General features: G+C 40.5%; 1 protein-coding gene across 2 annotated transcripts in view; it reads right to left on the minus strand.

Moving 5' to 3' along the window:
• Positions 1-9860: 9860 nt before the first annotated feature.
• Gpr12 (G protein-coupled receptor 12) overlaps positions 9861-10957 on the minus strand; it is a 2168-nt gene continuing 1071 nt past the window's right edge. Inside the window, exon 2 of one of the 2 annotated variants that reach the window (XM_023715115.1) lies at positions 9861-10715. In XM_023715115.1, coding sequence (XP_023570883.1) covers positions 10100-10627 — 528 coding nt within the window. In that variant the 5' untranslated portion in view covers positions 10628-10715 and the 3' untranslated portion in view covers positions 9861-10099. The other variant, XM_004631044.1, reaches the window with a different exon arrangement.

Consider the following 10957-nt stretch of genomic DNA (forward strand, 5'->3'; position numbering starts at 1 on the left):
GCTTCATCCTTAGCAAAGTGAGGCCAGTGCAAATGCACTTGTGAGTGTGGACTCATAATCTCATCGACAGGATCCATTTAAATGGAAAAATTCTTAACTATGTTTGAAAGGTCTACACATAGAATATGTGACTTTTCTCAAAAATGACATTTTTGTTCATGCAAATCTACATCTGTACACAGGCAAACTTTAGTTGAGAAGCTGTTTTTTTTCTGAACATGTACTGTTGGTGGATTTCTAGAAAGATGAATAATGTTCCTAATATCTTACATTATTACAGTGTACAAAGCCCCTAAATGTGGACTTTCAGTAAGTAGGCTGAGATTCATTTAAATGCAGTTGAAAACTGAATTTCTTTTGAAGTCCAAATTAAAGGTCACCTGAAAAAAATAAAAGTCTATGTGTAGTCCGCTCCATCCTGAATAAACTCAAGCCATTTCTGCTAATATCCCTCATGCCAGGCCCCTGACCATGGTTACACTGCTTGGAAGCCCGCTGGCCTTCTTCATATGTACCTCAGTCTACCCTCCCTCCAGACCCGTGGGCAGGTGGGTGTCCACTACTTGCACAGGGCCTGCCTGCCTGCCTGCGGAACTAACTGCTCTGACCTCCAAGTGCCTGCTGTGCACCTGTGCTGTTCTAGTGGCTCTGAGCCAGGGCTGCCTTGGAGAGTGTCTTATCTCCTATGAACAGGTCACTCTTGGATGACTTGTGTCAGATTTCCTAACGGGTACTACTTGGTTCTAAGGGTTCATAGTGACTTATAGAAAGACTGTGTGGCGTTAGCAAGCCATTTGTCTCTCTGTGTACCAATATTAGTATTAGTATTGTATTGGTATTAGTTTTCTCATTTGTGTTGCAGGAGATCAATGCTGAGGGCTGGAGAGATGGCTCAGTGGTCTAAAGCACCTACTTGGAACAAGCTTGGCAAAGCACAGGGACCACGGTTCGATCGCCCAGCACCACATGCAGGCCAGCCGCGCCCCCTGGTGGGCTGAGCTGGACACACACACACACACACACACACACACACACAATAAATAAATGTTAAAAAAAAAAAAGATCAATGCTGAGTGCAAAGCTTTCACATGGGGGTCGAGGTCAGGAAGCACTGGAGGCGATATTAGCAACTGACAGGCCCTGGGAGGTGGCAGTGACATTGATATCTATGCAGCAACAGGAGTAATAATAATACTAATGGAAAGTGGCATCCACGAGGACACCACAGTTCCCACAAAATAAAACCTAACTGGCAGATAAACCCTAGTATGATTGGTCAGGATGTTCATAGTATAAATCCTACCTCTAAAATAAGCTCCAATTAAGATCATCAGCAACACATAACAGATGTATTAAATGATAAAATAGTAATGTATAGTCAAATGTAAGTAAATAATATTATTGATATTTATATTTAAAATAAATGATGGTATAAATTAAAATTAAGTATTTGTAAAAATTCAAGCAGTCTCCTTTGGATGAGAGGAAAGCACCTGTGTAAACAGATGACCTTGTTGCCAAATGACCCATCACAGTCCAAACACAATGCATGAGTAACATGTGCAGTTGACAACGAACAGGTGTGGGTTGTCCAATATGAATCTTCATAGTTCAACACATGTGCTGTAGCAAGCGCAGGGACTGCGGTTCAATTTCTGGCACCACGTGCCACACCAGCCACACCCCCAGGCTGGGCTAAGCCAGCCAGAGTCTGGGCATAGTGGCGTACGCCTGTAATCCCAGCACTGGAGAGGATGAAAATAGGAGAAGCCCTATGAGACCAAGCTGTGTAGTGAGGCCCTGCAACAACAAATACATTAAAAAACAAACAAACAACAACAACATAAAAAAACCATGTGTGATAGCAGCCTTATGTAATACACTTGTATGAAATAAAGAAACAGTTCCTGAGTTTTGGTGTCTATAATTCTTCATCACTTTTGTGTGTACAATCATTCCTGTCACCATTGTTGTTGCCACTCCTGTCTCCTGAGCCTTCAATGAACAGTGCTTTAATGTAAATTCTGTGAAGCTGGCCTGCAAGAGGTCATGACTTGGGTGAAGAACTCATGGGCTGAAATCACGGCTGCTGTGTTGACAGTGCACTTGAGTGGCCACATGGAAAAGGGGCACTTTGCTAAAGACAGCTCCATCCCGGACATGAGAGGTTCAGAAATGGTGTCACAAGACATTCAGGCCAGAATTTGGGGTTTGGAGAGTTATGATGATGCTCCTGAAGGTGACCTGGCTGTATTTGAGTAAATGTGGATTTTAATGCATGAATAAATAGATAACTATAGATTGGTGTACTGTACATGAAAAAAGTAAGACATCCCTTAAAAATAAGTCCTAGTGCATCTTTTGGTGCTGCTCTTATTTTGGGGGAATATTGTGTGTGTCAGTATAGATACTGAGTCAAATACACATTCATCCATCTAACCAATGAAATCCCAGCTTAACACAGTGAACTGTACTGTCATTGGTCTCTCCCTGCAATCTTGGGGCTGACTGGGAGCTGCAGTCGCTGCTGCTGAGCATTGCAGGAGAGGATCAGATCACATACATGCGCCTATTCTAGGGAAAGGGCAAAATTCAAAATTGAAAGTACAATTTTTCAGATTTTTTTTTTTTTTTTTTTTTTTTTTTTTTTGGCGGAACCGGGGATTGAACTCAGATCCTTGTGTTTGCCAGTCAAGCACTTATCCTACTGAGCCATCTCCCCGGCCCCTGAAAGTACAATTTTTATTTCTACTGGATGCTTTCCCTTTGTATCATTGTAAAGTACAAAATTCTGAAAGCAGGGTCTGTCTGTGGTGAGTATGTGGAACCTGCCCTTGCTGCACCCCACCCTGTATGCCCAACAGCACCCTACAGCATACTCAGCAGCAGATCAGAACAGGAAGGCTTGGAGGGCTGCAGCAAGTGGCCAAGGCCAGTCAAGTGGGAGGATCAGGGATGGGACATGAAGATGACACCCCAAAGCCTCCAGTGCAAATGCTTCAAGAGTAGCCATGTCTGTCCCAAACCTTATGGGGGCGGGGCAGGGAAGCTACTTGGTCTCCTGGATGTTTGGCTTTTCCATTTGTCAAACAGAATTGGGAGCTTACAAAAAGAGAGAATCTTGAATTGTAAACTTATGACATGTTCTCTTAATTCCAGGCATATCTAAAGAAAACTGACCAATTTCTTTGAACTAGTTTTAAATTCATTTTTAAAATTTATGTTATCTTTTGGTGGTACTGGGGAATGAACCCAGGGCCTTTGCACTGAGCCGCAGCCCAGACTTTTTTCCCAATGTTTGTTTTTTATTAACACATGCTACTGCAAGACAAACAATATGCTATAATACCAGAAAAGAAAAAAAATATGTGGTGATCTGAAAGGATAAAGAGCACCCACGAAAGCTTCTAGTGTCAACACATGAAACTTGTCAGGCCCCAGAGCAGAGAAAGGTCCCATCTCCAACCTGCTTATTGGTCACAAACAGGAAAAGGGGAAGACTATTTCCGTGATGTTATGAGAGAGGTCTGGTTAGATGTTTTTCTGTTCCCTGAAGTGTCTTTCTGAAGCACATGCTACATGCCAAGTGGGAATGGTACAGTCCTAACAGAAGTGGCAGGAGTTAAACTAGCTTGACACATCAGGAGGCAGCTTTGACGATAGTAATGTGCGCAGGACTCAGTGCAAGGCAGTATGGGCACCGACCAAAATCACTTTTGAGGTCCCACATGAGGGTGTCCTGGCATTCTTACGGCAGGCAGAAGCTGCAATGTTATATCATTATTTAGTACGGGAACAAGTCAAAGTTGTCTGGCGCAGTTCCCAAATTCTAGCATGCATCTGAATCACCCAGAGGGCTCATGAAAATGTGAGTGGCTGAACCTCAGCCTTCAGTTCTGAGCAGGAAGTCTGGGGGGAGGGCTGAGAATCTGCATTTTATGTCTCCAAGAGACGCTGCTGCCCACCCTGGGGCCCGTACCCAGGAGACCAGTGCTGCACAGTGCGCAGAGAGGAGAATTAGCCATCCCTCTCCCTAGCGCACTCCTATGGCCTGTGTTACTGTTGCTCAATTGCAGCCCCTAGACATAGAGAGAGGTATGTAGAGGAATAGTAGGTGATCTGGAGGAAAATATCAGAGAGGGATAAGATGGGATCAGAAGTAAGTAATTTAAGTATTAGGTAATGTTACCTGAAGCAAAGAACAATATTATTTAATGAATATTTTCAAGATATAAATGTTGAGTGGGAGTAGTATTAAAATACTGCTATGTATTGAGGAAAGGTAAAATTTCAGTTTCTAAAGGGAATGACTAACATTATTTAGATTTGGTATGGGAAATTCTATTCCTCAAGTTTTGTCTCCATCATTTGATTCTATAGAGCGTCCTAGCAGGTATGCAGATGTGGTTGGACGGAACCAATTTTCTCAGTAACAACCCCACATCTGAAAAGCCTGTCATCTCTCCCTATATGCAAGGTTTATATTTTCAGCAACTTAGGTAGGAATCCCATGAGTTCAAAGTAAGTTGTCTGGTAAGGGCCTCTGAGAGAATTCCATAAGATTGTTTGCACTTTTTAAAATATTCTCCTTGCAATTGCCCAGAATCAAGGGAACCTATGCCCAAATCCATGTTTTCATTTCTGCTCCAAACTTATTTCTAATAGAAAGTTTGTTCATTGATGCTTTATGCTAATATCTGAATTTTTATGATTAAAAAGTTCCTAGATTTCTTTTGGAAATATCTACAATGGAGCTATGTAAGTTAGACATAAATATCCACCTCAACTATGTACTTTAGTGTACTTTGGGGGGGCAGCAATGGAGCCGGCACCCGCGGGTACTCTGCAACTGAACTGCAGACTCAGTCCTTTTCAGTTTTTATCTTGAGACAAGTGCTCACTATGTTACCTGCAAGGACCCAAACGTGTTAGCTTTCTGCCTCAGTCCCCTGAGCTGCTGGGATTACTCCTGGGAAAAATGTGCTCTCCCCTTCTTGGACAGGGAGGCCAAGGAAAGGGAATAAATGGGGTCACTGTTAACATTAATAACAGCTCTGATGCTGAAAAAGAAACTGTTATAAATGTCAAATGGGGTGAGGGCTTTGAAAATGTCTCTGATATGCCCATCAGGATAAAGGTGGCCATGGGATTAGCTCAGTTACATGTTAGAACTCCAAAAACAGGTTTGCATCTCAACTATCTCGAGATGAATTCATGTAGGTACATATTGCCCCTCGACACAAACCACTCATGTTGGGAAAAATAAATAGGTAGAAAAAACACAATATAAATGTACACTACAGTATTGCTCAGCCACAAAAAAGATGAAATTAGGTTATTTAGAGCAAAATGGATGGAATTGGAGGGCACAACGTTAAGCTAAATAAGCCAGACACAGAAATACAAATACCACATTTTTCTTATATATAGAAACAAATAAAAAAGATGGTCCAAAAGTAGGACTTCTAGGGAAGAGGAAGGGGGTAAAAGGAGGTGGGAGAGAGGGTAGGAAGGAGAATGGAGATGACCAAAACACAGTACATGCACATATGAAAATGGCTCAGTGAAATTCATAATTTGTATAACTTACATGCATTAATATCTATAACTGAAAACTCTAATTGAAAAATGAGGTGAAAACTTGTGAGGTGTGCGTATCCAACGTATATAGAAATGCATTCCACATCGGTGAAGTGTTTAAAAGAACTCTCGTAAAATAATGCCAATTAAGAATTTTAAAATGAGAACAGCAACAAAGGAAAAAAATACACTTACAGATCTCTGCCAGATACACGCTGAAAAACCCTAGAAAACCCAGACAGATTTTCTGTTAACCTCTGGCAAAATAACCTTTAAATATGTATTTATCTATATAACATTAACACATTATATTTATATCTGAAGAATGCTAAAAATGGGACACTTACCCTTGGGACTCAAAGTGTTTAGACCGTTGTCTCCAGCGCCACTGAGAAGCCAGGCAGCACCCAGCCAGGCCCAGGTCACTGATACAGAACCTGCATTCTAACAAGATTCCAGGCGATTCATAGCCTTTTTAAGTACTGAATGATGTAGGAGTCCTAGTAAAATGTCTATTTTTTTCCGCATTGTTTTCTAGAAAGAAATATATCTGCTAATTAAAGCTATGATGTATAAAACCATTAATGCAGTGATTCTTAAAGTTATAAGATGATTTAAAGTTTCCAACTAGATACTAAAATGATTCAATAATCAATGACATTTTTAAAGGGGACAAGAAGGCAGTCTTTTCCTTTATTATAATGGGCATACAATCAAGGTGTAAATTTAAATATTGTTCAAAATAACACCACAGTAGTCACTTATTTAATATGTACTTAGAATCTGAAGTACAAAATCGTAATCCTAACTTTATCAGACAAATACACAACCATGAAATAAAGGGAATCATTATTTTAATAACGGATTATTTCTTTTTCAAAAAAGTTAAAAAATTCTCCTAAATGTTTTCATTGGCACTGAATGTCTCTGTTCCTTATCACATTTGAACTTATTTAAATTTTGTTTCAGTCTGAGGGGAATCTAAGACTTCAACAGGAGAATCCTTCTTCTGCCCTTCTCTGCCGGGGCCCTTAATTCAGCATGGCAAGGAAAGAGGGACTCTGTCTTCTTCCACTCAAGATACCAGGAAGAAAGCCTGTTCTCTGCATGTTCAAGAAACAAACCTAAGCTGCGCAAAGCGCGCCGTGGTAGAGCACTTGCCTAGCATGCTCAGCACTCCTGGGTTCAGTCCCAAACAAACAAGCAAAACTTGACCAATCCATGCAAATAGTTAAAAGAATAAAAAGAAACCAAACACTGAACAGCCACAACTTGAGTAATGAACTTCAACGAAGGGTTCTAATAAGATACCTAAATTGTCCTAGATACAACGACAACCATTTCTATGGAAAATAAAGTAACATAATTAATAAATAAATAACAAATTCTGTGGTAATCAGAAATTGTAATTTCCTGGAGTAAAAGGTTACCTGCTAGCCAAGTGTGGTGGCACAGGCTACAATCTCAGATCCTGGGATACTGAGTGTGGCCAAGTTTGAGTGTGGCCTGGGTGATTTAGCAAATTAGTGAGATTCTATCTCAAAATTAACAAATTAAAAAAAACAAAAAGACCTAGTGATAAAGGTCAGTACAAGGCCCTGAAATCAATTCCCAGTATAAAATAAATAAATAAATAAATAAATATTATTTACCACCTCAGGGCTTCTGGAAATAAGACTTTTTTCCATGATACACTGGGTCCTGTTGCAGAGTTCAAGTTATTGAATATATGTAAGCCTATACCCAAGCACACAAAAGCACACACATACAGAGGGATGTATGCAAATCTCATAATAATTTTTACAAACACAAAGCCTTTTAGGAAATCACACAAACATCCCCAAATCCTCATGATTGCAATAATAAGGTCATGTTGTAGCAGACTGGAAAAAAGTGTGTTAGCTGAAATTGGGTATTTTTAAATCATGAGATGAAAGCCAGCACTGAATTGGTTCTGTATTGAGCAAGATACAAATGGACACCCTTCACGTATAGCTGCACCATCACTCTACATGTAATTTTAAACAGGAAGCTTTATGTCTTCATTATAGAACCACAATTTTGTGACAGTTACAAGTTAGGAAGCAGTTTTTCATCTGCCTTCTTTTCAGGAGGGATAAAAGATGGCATTATGCAGGCAGAAAGCAAGACTTAAATTTCAGAAAACCTGGCTACAAAACCTGGCTTTGCTCTGTGGCTTTGTGGCCTCAGGATATTCCTCTCCTCCAGGCCTTAGTTTCTTCACCTGCAAAAGTGCTGTTTTGTGACTATAGTAAAAAACTGGCACACATATTGCTAAAAACTGTTTGAATAGTTATCCTTATAATTATTACTATTGAGACATGAAAAGGGGAACCACTGTGTCTACAAAAGCATCATTTATTGCTTTAAGCCCTCATTAAGCATATTTCTCTTCCCTTTGTCAATTCTCTCATGGAGAGGTGCTATTAAATTTTAAGTGATTAGGGCTGGCGAGATAGCTTAGAGAACTAAGAATCTGCTTAAACAAGCTCAGGGACCAGGGTTCGATCCCTGGCACCACATGCTGCACCAGCCCCACCCCTGGGTGCACTGAGCCAGCCACTGAGGCCAGGTGTGGTGGCACATGCCTGCAATCCTCTCATTGGGGAGGCTGAAAACAGGAAAATCACTATATGAGTCCGGGCTGTGTACTGAGACTCTGTACCAAATACATAAATTAAAAAAAAATAAGTGATTAACAACAGACTCACATTCAATTTGCCAAGTCCATCCAGTGTTCCAAAAAATGTTTTAAAGGCAAGGCACCAACTTGATTAGGCTTATCATACAGTAATAAGCATTGCTGATTCTTGCCCACTTCTTAAACATTTCAGTACTTTTCTTGTTTCCATAGGTGACCTCAGGGAAGAGAAAGATTCAAGTAGAGGATTTAGTCATATTAGTGCTACATTAGAAGAAGCTTTGGAGAAATGGATCAGCATACAGGCTACCAGATGGCCCGTGACCATAGTGGGCAAGATATCTAGAGCAAACCAGTGAGGATAACTTATTACCAACAATTCCCCCTAAGAACCCTGAGTCCTTGGTTTTTCTAACATTGAAGTTGATACACTGTCCAGAAATTCTTCCACTGGTTGTAGAGGCACAGCTATAAATCCACTGCAGATGGACAGATAGTGTCTGTGTCTACATCAGTCTCCACTAACAGAAGTGACATTTCTGTTACAGAAGTGGTGACTTTACATGTTTAGAGTCAATCCCGTGTCATTTCCACCCAAATCTTTGCTTTCTAATATAGGTTTTATTATATTTAAGGGTTTTTAAAAATTTTTGTTTTGTAGTAAAAAGGAATTGAAACATAGCTTTTCATTACTAAACTTGGTTACTCTGCTTGTGAACTTGTAAGATATAGCTGGTAAATACCACAGTCATGTTTATGTTGCATACTCACAAACTTAGTTACTAAGACAGGAGAACATCTAATTTAAATGCATTCTACAATAGTGATGATATGAACCAGAAAATTTTGATTTTAATATTTAGTTTTATCTGTCTCACTCAAGAATAACTATTATTAGTATATTCTTAGAGATAGAAAATGTGATATTTGCATATTCCATGATAGTGGCATATTAACTTTCAGAATATATTAAAATAAATTTAATCTACTTTGAATAGATATTTTTATTTTCTTTTGTTGCCTCAAAAACAATCAGACTGTAGCTTAAGAAACTACAATGATGGACCTAATCAATCCTACTTCATATGCAAATCAAGACCTATTCCATGATTCATTTTAGAAAGGACATATTGAAAAACTAGTGACAAATGGCTACCTTAATTCTGGATTAACATGGCAACATTTGAAAGTGGTGGTCTAGCTAACACAGGCAACCATGCAGAAGGAGTTGCAATGTTTATAGAAAGGAGAAGGTAGTTCTTCTGATCAGTAATTGCTGAAAGCAAGAATAAATCAGAATGTGTTCATGGTTTCAGTGTTGGTAATTTATGACTGAATGCATGCTAATAAAACCAGGTTCCTTCCACATATAATTATGTAAATTATTTTTGTTGGCTTACAAAAGATCATATTCTGTTAGATCCATGCAGCATTGAAAATCTACCTTGATTTTTTCAAAAAAAGGCTGAGAAAAGTAATTCCTTCCTCAGATTTATTTGAAAGTCCAGGTAAAAACTCTGACACTTATTTACTTAAAACTTCATAATATGATCAGGTCATATTCTTTCTTTTCAAAGAACCCCCAACCCCCCAAACAAAATATAAAGCCACTCCTGAACAAAACAAAAGAATATTGAACAGAAAGGCCGACTTTTTTTTTTTAAGGGTGACAACACTGGTAGCATTATTTTCAGTTTAATCATTTAATTCATCTAAATGATGTCATTGTTTCACCAATGCTAAGTGCTCTGGTGGCTGAGTGTGAATCCAATGCAAACAACTTAAAGGAAGCGAGTCAACCATTTGGCGGCAGTGGAAGTGCTTGTCACAGGCAGTGTCCTCTTAGGTGGAAGGCTGCTACACATCACTGGGCGACCGTGCTCGCTGGGACAGACTGGGTGGGATGCAGCCACAGCAAATGAGGCAGAGGGCCTTCTGGATCTCTTGGTTTCTGAAAGCATATATGACAGGGTTGATGATGGAGTTGTAGGTGGCGGGCAGGAGGGTAGCGTAGGTGTAAATGGAGGGGTAGGTGTAATCTGCTATCAAGGAATAGAGTGTAAAAGGCATCCAGCAAGCAGCAAAGGTCCCCATGATGAGAGCCAGGGTAGAGACCCCTTTCCGAGTGGTTACATAGTGTGATGTGGCCAGGAAGTGGTGCTGCAGAGCTATCTGATGGGCATGCCTCATCACAATCTTACAGATCTGGATGTAGAGCTGAAGCATTAGTGCAAACATAAAGAGGAAAGAGACGGAAAGGATGGCAGCATTGTTCTTGGTCAGGGGTCTGACCACACTGCATGTGGACTCGTCCCGGAGGCAGTTCCAGCCCAGGACTGGCAGCAGCCCCAGGCAGATGGAGGTCCCCCAGAGCATGACCAGCATGACATAGGTAAAGGTGACTGTCCTCTCAGAATGGTAAGTCAGAGCATAATAGAGGGAGAGGTAGCGGTCCACAGTAATAGCCAACAAGCTGCAGACAGAGGCAGAGAAGGAGGCGACAATGAGTCCGATGGTAACCAACTTGGTGGCTTCCGACTGAAGCAGGTAAGCAAAAACAAAATTGATGATGAGTCCGACGCCGGCCAGCAGGTCTGCAAGCGCCAGGCTGCCTATCAGCAGGAACATGGGTGCTCGCAGGCTGGGGTTGTGGAAGATGATAAGGACCACAACAGCATTTTCACAGGAGATGAGGGTTCCCGAGGTGCACAGGAC

Source organism: Octodon degus, unplaced genomic scaffold (assembly GCF_000260255.1).
Source record: "Octodon degus isolate 3935 unplaced genomic scaffold, OctDeg1.0 scaffold00038, whole genome shotgun sequence".
NCBI lineage: Eukaryota > Metazoa > Chordata > Mammalia > Rodentia > Octodontidae > Octodon > Octodon degus.